The sequence below is a fragment of the Muntiacus reevesi genome, chromosome 3 (assembly GCF_963930625.1).
Source record: "Muntiacus reevesi chromosome 3, mMunRee1.1, whole genome shotgun sequence".
NCBI classification, from domain to species: Eukaryota; Metazoa; Chordata; class Mammalia; order Artiodactyla; family Cervidae; genus Muntiacus; species Muntiacus reevesi.
Window position 1 is genome coordinate 168,610,484 of NC_089251.1, and position 23,916 is coordinate 168,634,399.

The 23,916-nt window shown below is 38.8% G+C and overlaps 1 protein-coding gene across 1 annotated transcript in view; it reads left to right on the forward strand.

Moving 5' to 3' along the window:
• The window catches only part of IPCEF1 (interaction protein for cytohesin exchange factors 1), a 145,802-nt gene that overhangs the window by 106,337 nt on the left and 15,549 nt on the right, over positions 1 to 23,916 (forward strand). The window contains exons 8-10 of the mRNA XM_065931085.1: positions 6,471 to 6,529; positions 7,823 to 7,911; positions 17,192 to 17,564. Coding sequence (XP_065787157.1) covers positions 6,471 to 6,529; positions 7,823 to 7,911; positions 17,192 to 17,564 — 521 coding nt within the window. The remainder of the gene's footprint in view (positions 1 to 6,470; positions 6,530 to 7,822; positions 7,912 to 17,191; positions 17,565 to 23,916) is intronic.

Below are 23,916 nucleotides of genomic sequence, written 5' to 3' on the forward strand. Positions count from 1 at the left end.
CTCAGACACTAAACTGAGAAAGGAATAGACAGAAGACATTGTAAGAAAATGTGAAAATGAGAGTTAGCATCACAGGGAGAAAAGCCTGAAAGAATCGTGTTACAGGTCCCACAGCTTTCAGAATTCTACATGGGAACTATCTGTGCAGGACTTCATATGTGCTGTGTGATTGTCATGGTGACTCATGTTTATCATCTCTCCATGTTCTGTCCTGAACATTTTGCAGCACGTCTTTGTTCAGAGTACCTCTAATATAAAAATGTATATCACTAACTCCATTTCCTGTTTGCTCGGGTTAAGTAAGTGGAATATCCTGGTAGAGGATTGCCTGCCTTGCAACATCCCCTGCTGGTTTAGATTACAGTGTGATCCCAATGGGTCTTATCTGAATGAAACTATATATATTTGAGGTGCTTGTGGCATTGGAGGTCATTTTGTTTAATTAAGTCCTATTCTCAGAATTGTCAATGTTTCATTGCTTTCAGTTAATTAATTAACAATATATCTATGGATTATCTATGATGTACTCCCTTGTAATAGACCCTGGGCATTAAAAATGAAGAATACTGATTTAATATCTCCATTCATAGAGCTTATGGTTTAATCTATTTTTAATGGATTTATATTTTTGTATTTAATTATATCTATTAATTTATTTAGACATAATGATTTTATCCATTTGCTCTCTGTAATTTCTTTTTTGCCTGTTGCTCTAGAAGCTTAAAGAAAAAAAAACTACTTTTCACTTAGCATGCATGAGCAAGAGTATACACACGCATGCACACACACACACACACACACACAGCACCTTACTCTATCCCCACAGAAGCCCTTTGTCCCTAGAATCATTCTCATCTGTTCCCTACATTTACCTTCCCATTACAAACCTTCAAATGAGGGCAGAATGGCTTTTTAGCACAAAGTTAGGAAACCTTGTGTTAGAAATAACAAAGCACAGTATTGATAATTGAGTCTTCCAAATAAGTCTTTTATTTACTGGGACAAAGGGAGAAATAGCTTCTATACTCTTTTGATTTTAGCTTTTCTCTCTGGCTTTCTCAAGCATCTGAAAGAAATAGGAGCAGATACACAAAAGGAGGAAGAGATGGTTAGATAGCATCACTGACTCAATGGACATGAATTTGAACAAACTCCGAGAGAGAGTGCAGAACAGGGAAGCCTGGCGTGCTGTAGCCCGGCGTCATGAAAAGTCAGATATGACTTAGAAAACTGAACAACAACACAAAAGGAGAAGATAGAAAACTTGACAAAGTTCTTTTTTTCTCATTTTATTTGCGTTGGTAACTCTAAATCCTACTGATTAGCAAGGTCTCAGTTCAGTTCAGTCGCTCAGTCGTGTCCGACTCTTTGAGACCCCATGGACGGCAGCATGCCAGGCCTCCCTGTCCATCACCAACTCCCGGAGTCCACCCAAACCCATGTCCATTGAGTCAGTGATGCCATCCAACCATCTCATCCTCTGTCATCTCCTCCTCCTGCCCTCAATCTTTTCCAGCATCAGGGTCATTTCAAATGAGTCAGTTCTTTGCATCAGGTGGCAGAGTATTGGAGTTTCAACTTCAGCATCAGTCCTTCCAATGAACACCCAAGACTGATCTCCTTTAGGATGGACTGCATTCTTTCTGGAGTTATTTCTCTACTGATCTCCAGTAGCATATTGGGCACCTACCAACCTGGGGAGTTCCTCTTTCAGTGTCTTATATTTTTGCCTTTTCATGCTGTTCATAGGGTTCTCAAGGCAAGAATACTGAAGTGGTTTGCCATTCCCTTCTCCAGTGGACCATGTTTTGCCAGAACTCTCCACCATGACCCGTCCGTCTTGGGTGGCCCTACATGGCATGGCTCATAGTTTCATTGAGTTAGACAAGGCTGTGGTCTATGTGATCAGATTGGTTAGTTTTCTGTGATTGTGGTTTTCAGTCTGTCTGCCCTCTGATGGTGAAGGATAAGGGGCTTATGGAAGCTTCCTGATGAGAGAACAGCATGGTCTAGATATGTGGAAAACTTAATGTCTTGCCCAGAGAGTGTCAGTCTGGAGGCGAACCATACATCAGTCCCAAGTGGTCCTTTCTAAGCTGTGTGTGTGTGTGTGTGTGTGTGTGTGTGTGTGTGTGTGTGTGTGTGTGTGTGTGTGTGTGTGTTAGTTGCTCAGGGGTGTCTGACTCTTTGTGACCCCGTGGACTGTAACCCGCCAGGCTCCTCTGTTTACGGAATTCTCCAGGCAAGAATACTGAAGTGGGTAGCCATTCCCTTCTCCAGTGAGTCTTCCTGACTCAGGGATCAAACCCAGGTCTCTTGCATTGCAGTTGGACTCCTTACCTTCGGAGCCACGAGGAAGCCCTTTTTAAGCTTTGCTGGTGGTGAAACAGAGCTGCCCATCAGCCACCTCTCCCCACCCCCGGAGGCTCCTGCCAGTACCTAGCTTCTCCCACGAACTTCCTGTATCTCCAGCTTTCTTCCAGTCTGTATCCTTTCTGTTCATCCCAGGGCTGGTTTTTTCAAAGTGGTTCTGTTCACTCCAACAAGGGGAGAGTGAGACTGACTACCAGGGAAACAATGACTGCGAAGTCTTTTGTCACCTAGAGAATTTCTCTACCTACGTGGTGAAACCACATTTTAAACCAGTAACAGGGTGAGACCCTTACAAGATTATCTGAAACTCTTCTATTTCAGGCAAATTTGCTCTCTCAATCACACATCAGAGCTGTTTAGCTCTTGCTCACCCACTACTCAAGTTTTGCTTACCTATCTGGACCATTCCTCTTCACTTTCACATTTTCCCTTTGCAGTAATACAGTTATATGAACATTAGCTACACACTCTGCCTATTTGACTATTAAGTCTAAGCCTTTCACAGTTATCAAAGCCAGGGTCTTAGGGCCTTTCTATGTTGTGAAGGTCTGTGTTACTTGAGATTATTTTAGCATTTATCTTTCCAGTTTACAAATAAGATTATAAATTGAAATTTAAGTGTGAGGTGTCCTGGCCCCATATTTTTTAATCAGTGACCTTTACACACAAAAATTGTCTAGCTAGCCACTCATAAGTAAATGGCCCATTTTTTCAATGCCCGAATGTACCATTATGTTTCATTTATAATATCATTATTAAGCTTTGTTATTCTGAAGATGATTTTTTCTAGTAGCTAACAATGCAGAATCCCTTGGGATTGCCAGTTAACCTTCTCCTTCTCCCACAAGCCTAAGCAGAGGATGTTTAAAGATTTGCTCTGCAGTAGCCACTGAAGAACTTTCTTTCTTACTGATGAGGCGTGTTGGAGCTGGGACATAATGCCTCTGGGTATTAGTGAGGCGAAGAGGTGCTGGGGAACAAGGGAGTGATATTTGGAGAGACAGGGCCTGTTTTAGAAGATCCCCTCTTTGAGAAGCTGCCTTTTTGGATAGTGACGTTTCTCATGAAGGAAAAGGTAATTAAGTTTAAGAAACGCTGTGTGTTCTGCAGAGACCCTCAATTTACAAGTGCAGGGGTGAGTAATTAAGGGTAATGTAAAAGTTGGTTTCTAAACAAAGGCTGGTGGTAGCTGCCTTTCTCAGGCAGTGTTTGTGGGAAGAATGTTCTCATTTTGTACATCAATTTCTTAACACTTGTGCTTCTTCAACGCACACATTCACAGCAAGTTAACATACAACAAACTCCCAGGAAACATCTGTCGTCTTCTTTTACATAAATATAAGTCTTTTTGCATCTATCTATTTAGCTACAAATAGAAAGTTTTCTACTGCCTAGATATTTAAAAAAAAAGTTCTTAGCAAAGATGGTACTCTAAGCCTGTGCATTCTAGAAAGAAAGCAAACAAGATTCTAAACAATCTTGTTTTGCCAGCAAGTAACTGATGGTGTCAATTAAAGGGAGAAGAGTTTTGAGTGAGGGCTGACAGGAATCTTTTCTTTACTGTCAGTATTCTTCTGTTCTGCACATTTCTGGAAAGGAACTTAGGAATGTCTTTTCTTGATTCAGGCATTCTCAATTCATCAATTTTTTTTTTGTATTGATATGTTAAAAAAAGAATTTTGTCTATTTCATTTTGAGATGCTTTTTTGGGGGGGGAGAGTCAAATGCAATTACAAAATTATGAAATCAGGAATAAACTAAGAATTAGTTAGCCATTAAATTCACTCTGCTTTGCCTGATCAGTTTTTAAAAATGTATTTTTAAGCATTTTAGTTGAGTAATGTGTAAAATATATTCTTGTAAAAAAAATCTTGTAATACAGAAGTGTGTAAAATGAAAAACCTCCCAAGCCACTTTTCACAATATGACTATATCCTCTCTGATGCTTTTCTTTGCAAATCAAGTCATGCACATAGTTTTAGAAGCACATTGATGACATGTATACACTACTATGTATAAAGTAGGTAACTATTGAGAACCTACTATATAGTACAGGGAACTCTATTCAGTGATCTCTGGTGGCCTAAGTTGGAAGGAAATACAAAAAAAAGAGGGGATATGTGTCTCTGTATAGCTGATTCACTTTGCTATACAGCAGAAACCAACAGAACATTGTAAAGCAATTGCAATAAAAATTAATTTAAAAAGCACATTGAATCAGGATAAACACTTTGTTTTGTATTTGCTTTTTTTACTTAACAGTATGTTAGCATTTTTCCAGGTCATGACAAGGCTCCCTCACCCAACCCCTGTCTTTTTATTAGTTTCTTTACAACATGGTACTGATGGAATTGGTACCATACTTCATCCATTTTTCTGTTAATGGACAATTCTATTGTATCAGTTGTTTTTTTTTTTTTTGTCATTGCAATCCTATTGAATTAATATTCTTCCACATTTTTTATATACTTGAAGATGTTTTTGAAGGATAGATATTTAGAATTAGAATTTTTTGGTGAAGGGGAATGAATATTTATATTTTGAATAGTATCATCAAATTAACTGCTTAATATTGACTGTACCAGTTTTTCAGGGTCAACTCAGCAAAGGATGAGACTGTTTCTCTTAAAATCTAGAAGTTAGCAAAATATAAAAATTTTCCAGTCTCATGGTGAACAATATTTGCTTGTGCTTGAATATGCATTTTCTAAAATATTGAGGCTGAGAATTTTCCCCTATATTTATTAGCCATTTGTAATTTTTTTTTTTTTTTTTTGTCATTTTCCATTTCTTTGTTTTGTTTATTTTGCGATCTAGTCTTGATGAACGTTTTTCAGTTCCTCTGGCATGATCTGGGCTTGGGTGTTGGTCTAGTTTTAAGTGGCCACTAGAGACACGTGTTTATCATGATTCAAAAGGGGACTTCCTAAATGAGGCTGAAATTCATCTTCCTTCTTATAGAAAGTTCTATTTTATTTTTAAAATAAAATTTACTTTGTATTTCCTATTAAAAAATTATCTAGACCATGGCAGGTTGAGGGCTGGGTAAAGATTCCTAATTTGTTGACAATTGCTGACTTGGGAATATGCAGTGTTTATGCTTTGGTGGGGGTGTAGCTGGATGGTTTATGGTTTATTGGACTCGCAAAAATAAAACATAAGTGAGTGAATAAGTGCAGCATTATTATTGTCATTTTGTTGATAGTTGACTTAGGCTACTTATGTTTCAAAAAAAGATGAATACGTATTATGGAATATTTTTTTTAAATAAGAAAAAGTGGAAAGAAATGGAAAATAGATCATTTAGATTATCACTGTCCCAAAATAATATTTTTCCTTTAAATAGGTCATTTAGCTAGGAACATATGAAATAGATACATTTTATGTCTTTTAAAAATTTGTGTATTAAAATAAATTTCTAACTGAACCCTTGGCCTGAAGTCATAAGCCATATTTGCATTCCTTCAGGTTTGTCTAGTTCTATTTTTGTTATGGATGTGTAGTTGAAATTCATTGCCAATAAAATGGTAAGTCTATGGAAGATAAGACAGTGTCAATTTTACCTTACATAAAATTTTTCAAGGAATTGAAAATTTCCCTAGCTTAGGAATAACTGTGAAACTCTGGCCAGATCTTTTTCCTTATTGATATAAAGATCATGGTTTAAAAATAGATCATCATCACTTTTTGTGAAGTAAACTTACATTTTAAGAATTAAAGAGATAGAACTTTAAAGGTCAAGTTATGAAATTCATTTTGATGGTTGTGAAAGACTTTCAAATATGCAATTACAAAGCATATATTTATTTGTATATTTAGAGTATCTAATGTAGTTACCCACTTTAACTAGCTGTATAATGGGCCACCTCATATCTTATCATATTACTTACGATATGGACTGTAGTGTGAAACCAGTGGTCTTAGGTTTCCATAAACATATTTAGGCTGTTTCTGAAAACATTTACACTGATATGGCTCTATGACTTAATTTCATTATGAAGTCTGGTACAAGACCTTCCTCTAGTGTCTAGGGTAAGGGTGAATAGGTGAGGGACCAATCTCCCTGGTCAAACGTCTATTTTCTATTTGAATTTTAGGTGGTTAAACAAATTGGGATTAGCTGAAATCCACCCTGAATCCACTTCGAAGGATGAAGGTATGTTCTGTTTTCAATTTCTGAAAATTTAGCAGGGATCTTAGAATAGGGTGAAAATACAATGTCAAGTTCTATGTAGAGCCCTGTTCTAATGAAACATACTTTGTTATTTAAAATTATCTGAAAATATGTAGAGACAGACATAGTCACACTGGCTCACCAACATGGAATAGAGCCTCCCAGGCTGGCTAAGAATGCTTTTCACACTTCACCCACACGTTAGCAGCTGTAGGCTTCATGGAGATAGCAGTCAATTGCCAATGCAAATGTTTTATTGTCCCACTTACTGAATTCTTACTCATCGGTGTGATCTTGTCATGATCTAGACAGATAACTTTCAGCCCACTGTTTCCTCTCTGATATTTTAGTATTTTCACCAGGTGTGTGCCAAGACTAATTACCCTAAGTTTGCACCAGGAGCCTGAATGTCAGCCTGGGACAAAGGCCATCTTTTTAGTTCAGTCTATAGCTTTCAGTGTTCAAAAGCTCCAGGAGTCTAACTCTTCTTAATGATGCGATTGCTCATTAATATTGAGAAGAAAGATGTCTTTATGTGTCTGGGTCACAGAGTTGACACTGTTTCTGAAATTCTCAGACCACATAAAACTCAGGATTTAGAAGTAGGGAGTTATTTCTTTGGAGAACAAATCATAAAACCTTAAATTTAGAAATGGAAAAGTGGCAACTTGTTTTAGAATAAAGAAGTATAATAGGATACTGTGAAATCAGTGTCCTAACCATCTCCTTGGTCCTCTTTTTCATAAAATAAATTCTCATGGTATATTTGCAGTACTTTATAGATTGTGGGCACAAAAATAACTACACAAAACCCTCTTCCTTATCCTGTTATGTAAGGCCTTCTGTGATATGACATCAAACCACCTTTCAGCTTTGTTTTCCACCCTGTCCCTCAGGGAACTCTGGATACTTGGCGCCTGGAACTGCATCATTGATGGTTTACTTATCCTGCCCTTTTCAGCTCATTAAGATTTCTATGCTCAAAGTTAATCACTGCTGACTTTATACTCCCTTAGTGTATGACTCACACCTCTTTTGAGGAATTAGTTTTATTTTCCCTGAGCTATGATTAGTCCTCTTTCTGCCTAGTGGACACTCTTTGAGGGCAGAAACCCTAACAGAGAGAAACTCTTATGTATCAGGTAGCCCACTAGATGAGTACTTTCTGAATTGGATTGGAATTGCAATAGCCAGATGGAGAAGAACCTCTGCTCATGTATTATGGAATGAGTGATGACGGCGTTGAAACATTCAGCATTTTCCTTTTTGTTCTAGAATGCTACAGTGAGAGTGAACAGGAAGATTCTGAAATAGCTGTCCAGACGCCACCCCTTCATCACTCTGCGGAGAGTCTCTCTCCTTCGGTGGGTACCAAATTAGCCTGTTGCTCATCGATCAATGTCGTTCCTTTCAGCTGGGTAGAAACTACCTTGACGGATACATTTTTAGAGCAGGCTAAATAAAGGTATTGCCAAAGAGCAAGTGCAGTTCCCAGAGTGCCATAGCAACCCATTGGTATGACAAATTTGGTGCATTTGTTTGTGACCCACAAATGTATCGTGCCCAGAGGATTCATGCTAACGCAGAGGGCTTCTAGGTAATAGACCAATGCTTTCAAAGATTTACTTTATAACATTTATTTATACCCTACTTGTTCTCAGAAAGAATTGAAAATGCCTTTCCTAGGTGCAGGCCCTGTAGTGGTGTGAAATGAATGTAAAGGGGATGAAGGCAAGACCATGAAGAGAAATTTAGAATCAGAAAGAGAGCAGGAAGCCAGGAGTGGGGTTAGTGCATTCAATCTGCCCATAGAATGATTCGGTATGTTCACTCGAGAACAGTCCAAGTTTGATTTGAAGCTTTGGAATCATCCAGTGTAAGTTCAGATTATTGATATTAAGACTATGAAAGTGAAAGTGTTAGTCACTCAATCGTGTCTGACTCTTTGCAACACCATGGACTGTAGCCCACCAGGCTTCTCTGTCCATAGAATTCTCTAGGCAAGAATACTGGAGTGGGTTGCCATATCCTTCTCCAGGGGATCTTCCGACCCAGGGATGGAACCCACGTCTCTTACGTCTCCAGCACTGGCAGGGGGATTCTTTACCACTAGCGCCGCCTGGGAAGCCGCCTGTAGCTTTATAGTATATGCCTTTTCCACTGTACATTGACACTTGTTCATCCACAGACCCCAGTAACGATAAGTTCTCATAGGTTACAGCATCTCCTTTGCTGACCAGAACTCTTGTACCAGAATTTTCTGTTTTATGTGATAAGGTTTTTAATCTTCATTTGCATTTTGCCAGTTCCTGGGTTAAAGGTATTAATATCATTTAAATAATGAGCTCTACTGCTTTTATCTGCTGTCAGTGGAGAATTATGGTCACATTTCTAATTTATTTGGCTAGCAGTCAAGACCATTGGAAAGGAAATGGCACCCCACTCCAGTGTTCTTGCCTGGAGAATCCCAGGGATGGAGGAGTCTGGTGGGCTGCCGTCTTTGGGGTCGCACAGAGTCGGACACGACTGAAGTGACTTCGCAGTAGCAGCAGCAGCAGTAAAGACCAGTAATAAATATTTGTTGAATGAATGTTTATTTAAAATTTCTATTAAATAGGATTAGCCAAAGTTAAGCAAGATATAAGTAAAATTAAATGCTGACTATATGGTAAAATGTTGACCAGTTTTTGAACTAGACATACAATATAGCTTTCCCTTGATGTAGTCTGAATCCTCTTCTAAAGTCAGTTTTTGCATTTAGAAAAAATGAAATAGATGTGCCTTGTTGGCTTAATGGAGAAGCCTATATTTTTTTTTAGTTTCTTTCTCTCTTTGTCTCTTTCTCTCTGTGTCTCTCCTTCTCTATCTCATATGAACTATTTTAGTTTTAAAATATTGTGATTTTCAGTTTTATAAATGGCAAACTATATCACAGATTCAGTTCAGTTCAGTTCAGATGCTCAGTTATGTCTGACTCTTTGCAACCCCATGAACTGCAGCATGCCAGGCTTCCCTGTCCTTCGCCATCTCCCAGAGTTTGCTCAAACTCATGTGCATTCAGTCGGTGATGCTATCTAACCATCCCATCCTCTGCTGCCCCCTTCTCCTTTGGCCCTCAATCTTTCCCAGCTCTTTTCCAACAAGTTGGCTCTTTTCATCAGCTTCACCTTCAGCATCAGTTCTTCCAGTGAATATTCAGGGTTGATTTCCTTTAAGATTGACTGATTTGACCTCTTTGCTGTTCAAGTACTATTTAGGATAGTGGTTCTCAATAAATATTAAATGAATAAGCATATGCATGATAAAGTCACTTCAGTCATGTCCGATTCTTTTTTTTTTAATTTTATTTAGTTATTTTTTATTTTTTCCAGTGGGTTTTGTCATACATTGACATGAATCAGCCATAGAGTTACACATATTCCCCATCCCGATCCCCCCTCCCACCTCCCTCTCCACCCGACTCCTCTGGGTCCTCCCAGTGCACCAGGCCTGAGCACTTGTCTCATGCATCCCACCTGGGCTGGTGATCTGTTTCACCATAGATAATATACATGCTGTTCTTTCGAAACATCCCACCCTCACCTTCTCCCACAGAGTTCAAAAGTCTGTTGTGTACATCTGTGTCTCTTTTTCTGTTTTGCATATAGGGTTATCGTTACCATCTTTCTAAATTCCATATATATGTGTTAGTATGCTGCAATGTTCTTTATCTTTCTGGCTTACTTCACTCTGTATAAGGGGCTCCAGTTTCATCCATCTCATTATAACTGATTCAAATGAATTCTTTTTAACGGCTGAGTAATATTCCATGGTGTATATGTACCACAGCTTCCTTATCCATTCATCTGCTGATGGGCATCTAGGTTGATTCCTTGTCCTGGCTATTATAAACAGTGCTGCGATGAACATTGGGGTGCACGTGTCTCTTTCAGAATTCTTTGCAACCCTATGAACTGTAGCCCACCAGGCTCCTCTGTCCTTGCTATTCTCCAGGCAAAAATACTGGAGTGGACTGCCCCCTCCTCCAGGGGATCTTCCCAACCTAGGGATTGAATTCTAGTCTCTGGCAACTGCTGCACTGGCAGGTGGGTTCTTTACCACTGAACCACCTGGGAAGCCCAAATAAGCACATAAGCAGGATCAAGTTACCAGACAACACTTTTAAAAAATTAAACTTAGAGGGAAGATATTTGTAACAAATGTTTAATGATCTTTGAGCTTTTAAATGACTTTGTATCATATAAAATTAATGAGTTTGAATTATAATGAGGTCAGTTCCGAAATCATGGGTGGTGATTTTCACAAAGGATCTTCCAAAGTGAAACCTACAGAGTCCCATCTGTCTTAAGCCTGCCAAAAAGCTCTCCATTTTTAATTTCTCTGTAAATAAGTGGATGTCCTTTCCATTATCCATCCTGTGGGGCTGTCTCAAGAAGAATAGACATGAACAGATAAATCTCTTATTTACTCAAAGACCCTGTAATATTCCTTATGCTCTTTGTGAAATGTAGTTTCACCACTTAGAAGCATAAGTCCAAACTGGTCTGGTGCTGAAATCTTATTGTTTATAGAAATCAAAATGATTAGACATAGAATTAAAATTTTAATTCAAGATTTTATCATTTTTGAAATAATTTTCCAGAATAATAATTATTTTATATTCCTGAATTCATTATTCCAAAATGAAAGTTCATTATCCCAAAATTTGAAAAAAAAAAACAAGAACTTGGAAAAGATTTGGGTGTTTGCTTTTATTTTGTTTTGTTCTTTTGCCTAGGCGTATATAGCTCAGTCATGGCCAGCCTATGCCAGATTCAGCCAAAACAATGTTTGCTCCTGCTCTGTACAAACATTACCATAATTTTAAAAATTTCATCTGCTTAAATAAAAAGCTTAAGTGTTATTTTAACCAAGTGTCTAGATGTCTGCTTTTCAGAAACAAGAGAAAACAAAAACAAAATCTGCCTGGGATATATGTGAGCAGCAGCAACACATTCTGTTTCTAAGGAACATAAAATCTAACTGTTCAACATTTATCTATTTCTAATACGTTCCTTCAGAAAAATAGTGGTCTTAAGACCACTTAAGACAATGCTTAACTTAGGACTTTAAGGAATAACATTTGATTGACATTTGGAATAACATTCTAAACACTGCTCCCATTTCAGTGACCTAACTTAGTGGTCTCACATCCATCTTTTCATCTATTTGTATTGAAACAAGCATTCTCTGGGCTCCTACTGTAACATTTGGTAAGACTATCATATAAACTCAGCATTAAAAAAGCTAAGATCATGGCATCCTGTCCCATCACTTCGTGGCAGATAGAAGGGGAAAAAGTGGAAGGAGTGACAGATTTAATTTTCTTGGGCTCCAAAACCACTGCAGATGGTGACTGTAGCCATGAAATTAAAAGGTGCTTGCTCCTTGGAAGGAAACCTGTGACAAATCTAGACAGCACATTAAAAAGCACAGACATTACTTTGCTGACCATTAAGGGCTTTGATGTTTTGAGTTCCTCAGCCTTGGGAGTTTTGAGCAGAGGAGTGATGTGATCCATGTCCATTTTAAAAGGACCACTCAGGCTACCATGTACGAGAGACTTGTGACATAGGGAGAAAGTCCAGAAGCAAAGAAATCTAAGGAAAAGTGTGCAGTCATCTAGTGTGAGAAGTGAGGACTGGGGTCAGCGTGTAGTTGAGAGATGGAATGGTTGGATTTTGAACATGGTTCCAAGACCAATAATTGGTGGATCAGATATGAGAGAAACTGAGAAGATATTATCATCTCAGATTTATGCAGCTCATGGAAATTATTTTAACATCATAGTCCTTATGTTTTAATGCCTTCAAGAAGTACAGTTCCTTTATATCTAAAAGATGGGGGGGGGGGTATCAACTAAAGCAAATCAAAGAAGCAATAAGTAGAAACAAACTCTGCACATTGTGGCTCATTGGCCCGTGGCAGAGGAAGAGGTCAGAGATTAAACACAAAAAAAGGTAAAAACAGTTCTAGAAATTCAAATTTAATCTTAGTAGGATAGTTCTTGCACAGTTGTTTACTAAAGGACACGATCTTTCATTGTGTGTACTATATATAATAATAGAAATGTTTGCAAGGGAGACAATGTGGATGAAAAATTGGATGAAAAAATTTTGGATGAAAAATAAGTGGATTTAAAATTATTCATGCATTACTTTTGTATTTTCATGTACTTTGACTAATACTGCTTAAGATTTATATGCTGACTCACTCCTTTCTAATTACAGGCTTTTGATGGCCATTTTAAACTTTTTTCACCATGTCATGCTTGTGCTTTAGAAGCAATTCAAAGAAAAGAATTTTAGAGCTAATCAACTTTTAAACTAAGCTTTTTCAATGATTAAAAATGTCTTATACAGATAATGGGGGAAAACAGTATCAATTATTTTATTTAATAGAGTACATAGTTTCCTCATGAAAACTAAGATTTTAAAATGTCCTTTATTTTCTCATTAAAAAATAACATTTTAAAACCCAAATGTTCTCAAATAAATGAGATGGCATACAATTATTAAGGAAGTAAGTGAAGTCACTCAGTCATGTCCGACTCTTTGTGACCCCACGGACTGTAGCCTACCAGGCTCCTCCGTCCATGGAACTTTCCAGGCAAGAGTACTGGAGTGGGTTGCCATTTCCTTCTCCAATACAGTTATTAACCGATAATAAATAAAATAATTTTGTTTGAGATTGTGAAGACATTTGTGGGAATATTTGCATTGCAATCCGTAATCCTGGATCTTGGGATTAGGATAAATCATCCATAGCACTTTACAGAGGATTTCGGGGTGCTCCTGAGTAAGAGACTGAACTTCTCTGGGCAGTTTTTTTCACATAGCTGGTTGTCTAGACCAGTCTTTGTAGCGTTGGTTTATTTGTTGCTGTTTGGTCGCTAAGTCACGTCTGACTCTTTTGTGACTGCATGGATCATAGCCTGCGAGGCTCTTCTGTCCATGAGATTTCCCAGGGAAGAATGCTGGAGTGGTTGCCATTTCCTTTTCCGGGGGATCATCCCGACCCAGGGATCGAACCACATCTCTTGAGTCTCCTGCATTGATAGGCAAATTTTTTACCGCTGAGCCAGCTGGGAAGCCCTTTTAGTTTATTACCAACTACTAATTTATTAATGTCAGGCACAAATGCAAAAAAATGGATATGCAAAAATGATTAAAAACAGCCTTCTCTCAAGTAACTCACCAAAAAAGAGGAACAAATTGATCAGCAATTACAGTAATAGTTGACAAATAAAATGATATTCCACCTGATATGATAGAAATGAGCATGGGAGAACCAGGCAAAGACGCCTGCCTCTCCCTGAGGCAACCAAAGAAGGCTTCCTGGAGGAGCCAGCCCTTGGATGGACACTTGAATGGCTCATAGAATGCACTGAGCTAAAAGTTCTCTGTTTGACTTGTAGTTATGGGTAGCTAGAGAGTCATAGAAATAAGGAACCGAGTTTAGCACCACAGGGTTTGCAAAGCTCATGCCCATATTGATTCTCTGTGGCAGTACTCCAGGTAACTTTAGATTTGTGTCAATCTTTCTTTGAATGAAAATTCCCTCTGACCTGGTACGTATCATCTTTTTCTCATTTGTTTGTCCTTCTACTAGTCCTTTTCTTAATCTCTTTTGCCCCTCACTCTTCTTTTCTCTGTTCAGAAATCAACTTTATAAATGTTGCATGGCGTTGGAAAAAATGGATTGGAAGCATTCGCTGTGTGTTTGAGGAGTGCCACAAGAGAGTACATTTCCTAGAAATTTCTGATGCTCGTTGACTATGTCCTTCTTCAGTCATTTAAGCAAAGTTTATGGGTTCAAAAAGGCTTATAAAAAGTGCTGCAGCAACAGCTTTTTGCACAAATAGCTCGTTTTGCTATAATCAAATTACAGTAGTATCAGCGGGAGCAACAGGAAAAGCTTGCGCGTGGTCTCTTTTCAGAAAAGGAAACTGATCACACTGAATCCGAGTTTGACTAAAATAAGTCACAATAGGGGACCATGTCAGCACTGGGCCTGAATGGGTATTTTTGATAATATTTATTCTTGTAGATCTTGTTAAAGAGTAAACAAGTCTTGGCATTTATTTGGACAGTTTAGTAGGGAGTGTATTAACTCCTTCAGATCGATAGGGTTTTCTTGTTTTTGTTTTTTTTAGTGAATTGCAGATCTTGGATCTCCCAGCTAAGTGATCGACGTGGTTGAAGGCAGCCAGTTTGAAAGCTCATTGACATTCCTGAAAGGAAAGTTTTCCTGTCATGCCAAGTATTTTGTTATTAGGAAGACGTGTGTGATGAGTTAGTATCTTCAGGCAGTTTAGTTCAGTCGCTCAGTCTGACTCTTTGTGACCCCGTGGACTGTAGCACACCAGGCTTCCATGTCCATCACCACTCTAGAGGTTGCTCAAACACATCCATCGAGTCAGTGATGCCATCCAACCATCTCATCCTCTCTCATCCCCTTCTCCTTCTGCCCTCAATCTTTCTCAGCATCAGGATCTTTTCCAGTGAGTCAATTCTTCACATCAGGTGGCCAAAGTATTGAAGCTTCAGCTTCAGCATCTGTCCTTTCAATGAATATTGAGGATTGATTTCCTTTAGAATTGACTGGTTGGATCTCCTTGAAGTCCAAGGGACTCTCAAGAGTCTTCTCCAACACCACAGTTCAAAAGTATCAACTCTTCAGTGCTCAGCTTTTGTTATGGTCCAATTTTCACATCCATACATGACTACTGGAAAAACCACAGATTTGACTGGACAGACCTTTGTTAGCAAAGTGATGTCTCTTCTTTTTAATATGCTGTCTAGGTTGGTCATAGCTTTTCTTCCAAGCAGGAAGTGTCTTTGAATTTCATGGCTGTAGTCACCATCTGTAGTGATTTTGGAACCCAAGAAAATAAAGTCTGTCACTGTTTCCCCATCTATTTACCATGAAGTGATGGGACTGGATGCCATGATCTTAATTTTTTGGATATTGAGTTTTAAGCCAGTTTTTTCACTTAGTATCTTAACTAGATGCTTTAGTGCCATGGCTCAGTGGGTAAAGAATCCACCTGCAATGCAGGAGTCACAGGAGACACAGGTTCTGTCCCTATGTCAGGAAGATCCCCTGGAGGAGGAAATGGAAATGCATTCCATTATTCTTGCTTGGAAAATCCCATGGACAGAGGAGCCTGGGAGGCTATAGTACAAAGGGTTGCAAAGAGTTGGATATGACTGAGTGACTAAGAATGCATGCTGCTAAAAAGTGGATTTATTGCTTATTTGACCATCCGTGTCTAGCTTGCAGCTGGCTAGGCTTTCATTGGATATTTACTGACTTTTTGCATCAGAACATAGAGCTTAGAACCTGCAAAATTCTTGGGAACATATTAATTTAGAACAAAGTCAATTATCCTGAATTAGTTGCAATCATTCTGAGTTTTTTGGGAGAGGATCCTACTTTGCTCTTTGGCTTCTTCACTCTAACAGTTCCTTGCTACCACTTCCTCCATTTCCTTGGAGTTCTGAATGCTTGAAATTGACAGGAGTATCTTATAGGATGACGTAATGAAACAGAACCAGAATACAGACTTCTCTGTCTTATCTGCCACTGGAGATATAGGGTAATCCCAGAGCACTGGTGTTTAGACTTTTGGATTTTATTGACCAATAAAATTAAAGATGGAGGACCAGCATCTCATTTCCAATTCTTTATTTTGCCATGCAGAACATTTAAAAAGCTCCAAAAAGACAAAAGGTAATAGCTTACTGTTACCATTTCCCAAAAGAATGCATATATTTTAACACCAACATATAATAAAGATAAAATGTCAGAATAAATGAAATCTTTCCCAAGAGAGGATGTTGGTGATGTTGCATTAATAGATTGGTGAAAATTTTACCAAGGTTGTCATTCAACCTTGGATTGTATGTCAGCAACTGCTTTCAGAAGATACTACATCATCAACCCATTTTTCATAGTTCTTGGTTTCCTTTAATGAATTAGGACCCTGTATATGTATTGTTGTCTTTTTTGGAGAATGTTTATTGACATTTTAAAATTATTAAAGAGTGGATGAATTAACATCTATTCACCTAATTATGTAGTAATGAGCTGATACTGGTCATGTGCCAAAGAATATCTGAAAAATATTTGAGGGTGTAAATATATGTGTTTTGTCTACATCATTGGTCTTCCATTCAGTTCATATTATTATCCTTCCTGTTTGGCTCCAGCTTTTGCTTTCTTTTAATCACCTTTCTTAAGAGTTTTTGCCCAATTAGTGAAAATTCAGTGATAGATTGTAATCTACCTTTTGCTCAAAGTGTCCTTCAGTGTTCCAAAGAATTCGCCAAAGGGGTCTTTTAAATATCTGGAGAGCATTGAAGGACAGAGATTTTTTTCAGATCCTAGAGTCATGAATTCAAAATTATACAAATTAATTTGGGAAAATGACATCATCATGCCTATCTCACAGATATAAACACCATCTAATTTTCTTTCATCTCTTTTATTATTGGTGCCTTTTTGAAACACTGGCATTCCTTCATTGAAAATGAAAAGCAGAGAATGTTGACTTAATCATGATTTATTTCATGCTCTTTTGGTTTTCTTTGTGAAAAACAGGCTGCACAGCAGGCCTCTTCGTCTTCACCCAAATTGAGTGAAACATCACGTTCCTTCTCTTCCATGGAAAACATAAAAAAGACTCCTAGCAGTTTGTCTTCCTCCATATCGAGAGAAAGACAGTCCTGGATTGACATGGTTAGCAGCTCATCTGCCACTGAAGATATGGGACAGTCTGTGGTGTGTGCGGTGCAGTTGCTCTCACCTGCCCCCTCAGAGGCGAACGGTCGTGGGGCCCTGGAAAACAACACTGATGCATCAGAAAGTGGATTTTTGAACTCTCTATCGAGTGATGACACTTCTTCCTTGAGTAGCAACGTCGACCATCTTACCGTCCCAGACAAGCCTACTGGATCAAAGATGACGGACAGAGGTAAAAGCAAGAAATTATATTTTTTTTTAGCATAATTTTATTTATTTATTTATTTTATTTTATTTTTGGCTGTGCTGGGTCTTTGTTGATACGTGGGCTGCTTTCTCTAGTTGCAGTGAGCTGGGACTACTCTCCAGTTGTGGTGTTCGGGCTTCTCCACATGGTGGCTTCTCTTGCAAAGCATGGGCGCTAGGTCACGTGGGTTCAGCAGCTGTGGCTCCCGGGCCCTAGAGCACAGGCTCAATAGCTGTGGCCCATGGGCTGAGTTGCTCCGTGGCATGTGGGATCCTTCTGGACCAAGGATCGAACCCGTGTCTCCTGCATTGGTGGGCAGATGCTTTGCCACTGAGCCACCAGGGAAGCCCTAAATATTTATTTATTCTTTTCAGAGAGTGAGTATTTGTATGTGGATGTAGAATGCTAAGGTGGATTGTAGAAGGAATGTTGAAAGTCATGAATGACTTGATAATTAAACAGTCAAGTGAGGCTAAGTCCGGAGGTTACTTCTGTAGAGGAGGTTGCATGTGGAAAACTCCAGCTTCAAGGCCGTTCATTGCCCACGAGCATTGCTTAGTTGCTTAGTGGTGTCTGATTCATGCAACCCCGTAGACTGTAGCCCTCCAGGCTGCTCTGTCCACGGGATTATCCAGGCAAGAATACTGGAGTGGGTTGCCATTCCCTTCTCCAGCCCACTATAAGTGTCACTAATCAAATGCTTGCAACTATGAGACACGTGTTCACAAAATAATGATACCTTTTCACCAATCCGAGATAAAAGTTTGAGTTTTCTTTGTTATTTGTTTTAATTCATTATTTTTTTTTTAAGGATAATTGCTTTACAGATTTTTGTTGTTTTCTGTCAAACCTCATCATGAATCAGCCATAGGTTGTTTTTGTTTTGTTTGGTCCCATGTCCTCTGCTCTGGAGCTTGTGGTGACTAGCTCAGCATTTTGTCGATGACATCACTTCCTTGGTTCGAAACATGCACAGAGCAACCACCTTCCCTGAGCTATCACCACAGATAAGGGCTGGGTCCTAAGCGAGTCGGCTCCTGAGGTGCCTGCCCACGTGCTTAACAGAAAGAGACAATCTGCGTGTGCTATGGAGGGCATCACTAGAACTTTAAAACCCAAGGAGAGCACAGCTTATGTGTTACAAAAAGAAAAAAAAATCATTTTAAGTTTTAGCAAAAGAAGGAGTTACTGGAGTGTAGAAATGAAGAGTGTGGGCCCTCTTAATGTTGTTGTTGTTAAGTCTCCAAGCCGTGTCCGATTCTTTGCGACCCCTTGGACCACAGCACGCCAGGCTTCCCTGTCCTCTGCTGTCTCCTGGAGTTTCCTCAAGTTCATGTCCATTGAGTTGGTGATGCTATCTAATACTTCTTAATACTCCATGGTGATTGGCCCTTATCTTTTATCCAGACTAACTTTAAAACAATGATTAGTTTTCAATCATGATGGGTTGTTCCTGATGGTCTGTGCCTTATTCATTCCATTGTCAAACAAGCTTACCTGAGAGAAGATACTTAAAAATGAGAGAATGATGAGTTGACCGGCTAAATTTCCAGGATCACCAGCCACGGTGATCTGATGGTGTAAATGACTGCTTCGCCCCCTCCCCCAGCTTCTTCAAGGACAGTTGTTTAAGTTCTCAAATTTTCATAGATACCCTATTAATTTAATATTTGGTATCAGAGTAATTTTGGAGAAGGAAGAGGCACCCCACTCCAGTATTCTTCCCTGGAGAATTCCATGGACAGAATTCCATGGTGGGCTACAGTCAATGGGGTTGCAAAGAGCTGGACACGACTGAAGTGGCTTAACACAGCACAGCACATCAGAATAATTTAGGCCAAGGATTAGAACTCTACAGACCTTGGTGTGTGTGTGTGTGAGTGTGTGAGTGTGTGCGTGTGTGCATGTGTGTAGCCTTTATTTGGATTCTCAGGCTGGGAGTTCCTTCTCCAAGTCACCACAGGTGTCACCACTGCCTATGGCCTTATCTGAAGATGCTTCACACAGTTGAGTTACCTGCCAGGCCCCTGATGGCATTATATTTTCAAGAAAGCTTGAGAATAGGCTGTTTATTTTGTTAATTTATTTAGTTTTCTGGTCATGGTCCTGAGGCATGTGGGATCTTATTTCCCTGACTTCCCTTGTGACTCAGATGTTAAGGAATCCGCCTGTAATGCAGGAAACTAGCATTCGATCCCTGAGTTGGGAGGATCCCCTGGAGGAGGGCATGGCAACCCACTCCAGTATTCTTGCCTGGAGAATCCCATGGATAGAGGAGCCTGGTAGGCTGCAGTCCATGGGGTCGAAAAGAGTCAGACACGACTGAGCGACTTCACTTTTACTTTTAGGGATCGAACCCACACTCCCTGCATTGGAAGTCTGGAGTCTTAATCTCTGGGAAGTCACCATCTGATGGCATTTTTGTTGGATACCCTTAATTAATGCTAATGACCTACTTTACATTAGTAAATAAAGTTATTGCCAAAAAAAACCTGCTCCTAAAGGTGAACAAGGTTGGGTAGGGGGGAGAATGGAAATAGCATCCCTAATGAGTGAGGGGAGATAGGTCAATATTGGACTGTACACGATAGAAGGCAGGAGACTCAGGCTGGCCTCAGCTTGGGGAGGTGCTGTCATATGAAGGTACTGGACTTAATTTGCATCTCTGTGGAAGTTTGAAATTGATGTAAATTTTGAGGCCAATGATTCACATAAAAAGGAAATAATTTTCAATTCAACATTAGAAACTTCTTTTTAACATTGAGAATTATTCAAAGTTGAACAGGCTCCTTGGAAAGTAATGCATTCCTCATTGATGAAGGTGTTTACTCTTTCTGAAACAATTATTTTCATTGGGTATTAATTGCATATTATGTGTTGATTACAATTTTTGGTCTTATGATGATATACTAAAGAGGGAATTTAAGCATCTTGAACTAGATTGCTTCTAACTTGTTATTTAGAAGAACCTTCCAGATACAGGATGGGGGAACTAAAGAAAATAATGAAAAGGGCCATATTTACTTTTTCATGTTACCAACTCTTACTTTAATCATTGGACCATTGGTAGGACTTAAACGTTTCACGCATGCACAGACAAACTTGCACACATGCACACATACACAGCATCTAGGATGAGGATGGCTTCAGAAGCAAATGAGAATAAAATTCCATTCTCGTTCATTCTCAAGAGGTAACTCTGCAGATTGAGTTTTCCTTTAGGACGAATGATCTGATAGTCATGGGAAGATGCCTGCAGTTCTTGTCCGTGTCTAATGTCATTCTGGGCATGTGTATGCTACAGAGCCTGGCTGAGTACCAACAGCTCTTTTAATCTCCAGAGGAAAAAACCAGGTATTTTCACATTTTGAGTTAGGTGCACAGTGACCAATGAAATCTGGGTGCTTCTGCAAACAGCTGCACACAAAGGTATTCCTTTGGGTAGAAAGGAAGAGAAAATAAAACTATTTTTCCCCTCATTGATTTGTTGGCATTTGCCATATGGTACAGAATGTTTGCTGATGCTTTTCTCCTACTGCTGGGGATTTGGTCAAATTCCCAGCAGAGTTAAGCCACAGAAAGTCATTGCTATGGAAACAGCAACCCAGTTTTTGCTTGCGTTTGCGATGACATGTTGAGTAATCAGGTTGTGTATTTCTGTGTGTGTGTGTGTTTTTACGTATGTGTTTGTGTGTTGGAAAAGAGGTAGCTTTTCATTTTTCTGATTTCTAAAAATTATTATTTTTTAATCTGCAAATTAAAAAAGAAAAGTGCTAAAATTCCTATGTCAGAAATATGGTTCAGGATGCTTTTATTAATATGACAGGGATTGAAGTTTCAACAAGGTCTATGATAGGAGTTAGGATTTTAGATTAAGTCCTAGTCTCAAGATGTGTTTGCTGGAGAAAGAGGCTTTTATCCTAGAAAAGATTCTTAAAGGTTAATAACTGAGCCCAGAAATAAGCAGACAGTATGTATTATAGCCTTCTTTTTATTTAGACAATGAGAGAAATATTTTACAGTTGGTATGCAATTAAAATTGTAGTTGCTAGAATTTTATACTGAAGTTATACCCGTTTAGACATCTTCCTCCACAGAGTAAGTTGTTTAAACAATACATGATGTTAAATGCATTCTATTGCCTTTCCACATTGGTAGATCCAGAGGTCTTCAGACTCTTCACTGAGTCTTTCCACAAAGCAAAGTGGGGAAAGAGATGATGAGGTTAATGGAATGTTCATCTCAGCTCAGTTTTATTCTGTACTGTTTCTTTTCTTTTATGAAAGGTTATTTGGCCCATGATTCATGCCTGTGTGATGATGACTCACAGTGTCTTTTTCTACTTATATTATATTGACAGTGTGAGACAGTTATACTTACTCCATGAATGAAGTGGCCATACCCTGGATGCTGACAAGCTGAATAATCAGTAATAAGTGTGTGTGATAAGTTGTGTCTGACTCTTTGTGACCCCATGAACTGTGGCCCCCATGAACCAGGCTCCTCTGTCCGTGAGATTCTCCAGGCAAGAATACTGAGTGCGTTGCCATGTTCTCCTCAATCAGTAATAACACTGATACCCAATTTATGCAAATAAATTGTCAAGTAGAAGTACAGCAAGATTGAATGTGGGAATCATTTTGAATAGAATGCATTTTTAATGAAGATATACACATAACTAGAGGATGCATGACATCGCAGGAAAGTGACATAAATGAGCCAAATTTGGAATTTAGCAACTACCCAAAACCTGACCAAATACCAGTTTTATGTGCATGGTGATGTTTTTTGTCTGCTTAGAGTATGAGCAGATGTAGAAATTTTTTGTCTGCATTAACTTTTTCACCTAATCCAAGGTACTCTTATGACTGGAAGAATACGTTTTAAAAAGAAATGGGATCTTTGTTTTAAAAATGAAAAAAGCTACTTATTAGAATCTTGGGTAATGAGCTCAACCTCAGGTTATTTCTGAAAATCACTGCCACACAGGCAATAATAATAAAACAAAAGAACAGCAAACACTGAGGGCCTCCCAATGGACTAGGTTTATTCTTATCAATAAAAGCAATGATATAGTACAGGGGTACTAAGTTATCTTGCTTAATAGAAACATCAAATATCCATGAGAAAATATTCATAGATATCTGACTGGTAGAGAAAGTAAATCAAATATAGGAAATGAGAAACAAAAGTAAAATTAGTCTCAGAGTTACAGGAATGCAAGATTATCCTTGGTTTATACTCGGATGCTGTCTCTGACTTTCTCTCAATCTGATTTTTTTCTTATAGAACTTCCTTTACCTGCCATCATTTTTTAGACCCCGACCTTGCGTTCTTCATTTCTGTGCCCTTATACCTTTGTTGTTTTGGGGGTCCAGCCTACCCTGATAGCTCCTGATGTGAACTGGTTCATCATCCCCAGGTGCCTGATTCAAATGCCCAAGCAGAGAATCTGATTCTCCAGCCTGTGTCTTAAGTTGCTGACCAGCTTATGAATTTCATCTCCTAGGACTGAGTGCCCTGTGAGAACAGAATTTAAGGTATAAAACCTGGGCACCTCAGAAGCAGGGGCTCTGGGTGGAGACTTTTCCCTTGGAAGACAAAGTTGAGGGACCAAAGATCTGAGCCTTGGTCTTGCCCGCTACCATCTTGATGACTATGCATTATCTGACTTGAAATCCTCTTCTTTGAATTTCATTCAAGGACAGTGTATCAAATATTTTTATAGCATGAAGCATAGTGTTTAAGGCAATGAGCTTTGGGTCAGAACTTAGATTTGTTTCTTTGTGAATTTGGTCAAAGTTTTTAATCTTTCTGTGTCTTGACATTCTCTCCTTTATATCAGGATTAATAACACTTCCTTGTAGCGTTGTTACAAAGGTATTAAGATAATGTTGATAAAGTAGTTAACACAGTGCCTGTTACACAGTTAAAAATTCAGTATGTGAAAGCTATTTCCACCAGCATCAACAGCAGCAGAGATAAATAGTCAATCTGTCTCTGAAATTATACTATGTTAATATTCTTGGTTAGTAGTATCCTTAGGAGTAAGATGAGTTGTCCAGATTTATTTTAGTTGCATAAATTAAATTTGTATGTCATTATGATTCTAAATTTGACTGTCATTATGTAGAGCTATCAGAATCATTAATTAGAGGAGGCCTGTAAAATGCTTTTAATCTCTTTGCATCAGGTGCTATTGTTGTTTAGTCACTAAATCATGTCCAACTCTTTGAAACCCCATGGACTCCAGGCCCCTCTGTCCATGGGATTCTCCAGGCAAGAATACCACAGTGGGTTGCCATTTCCTTCTCCAGGGGATCTTCCTGACCCAGGG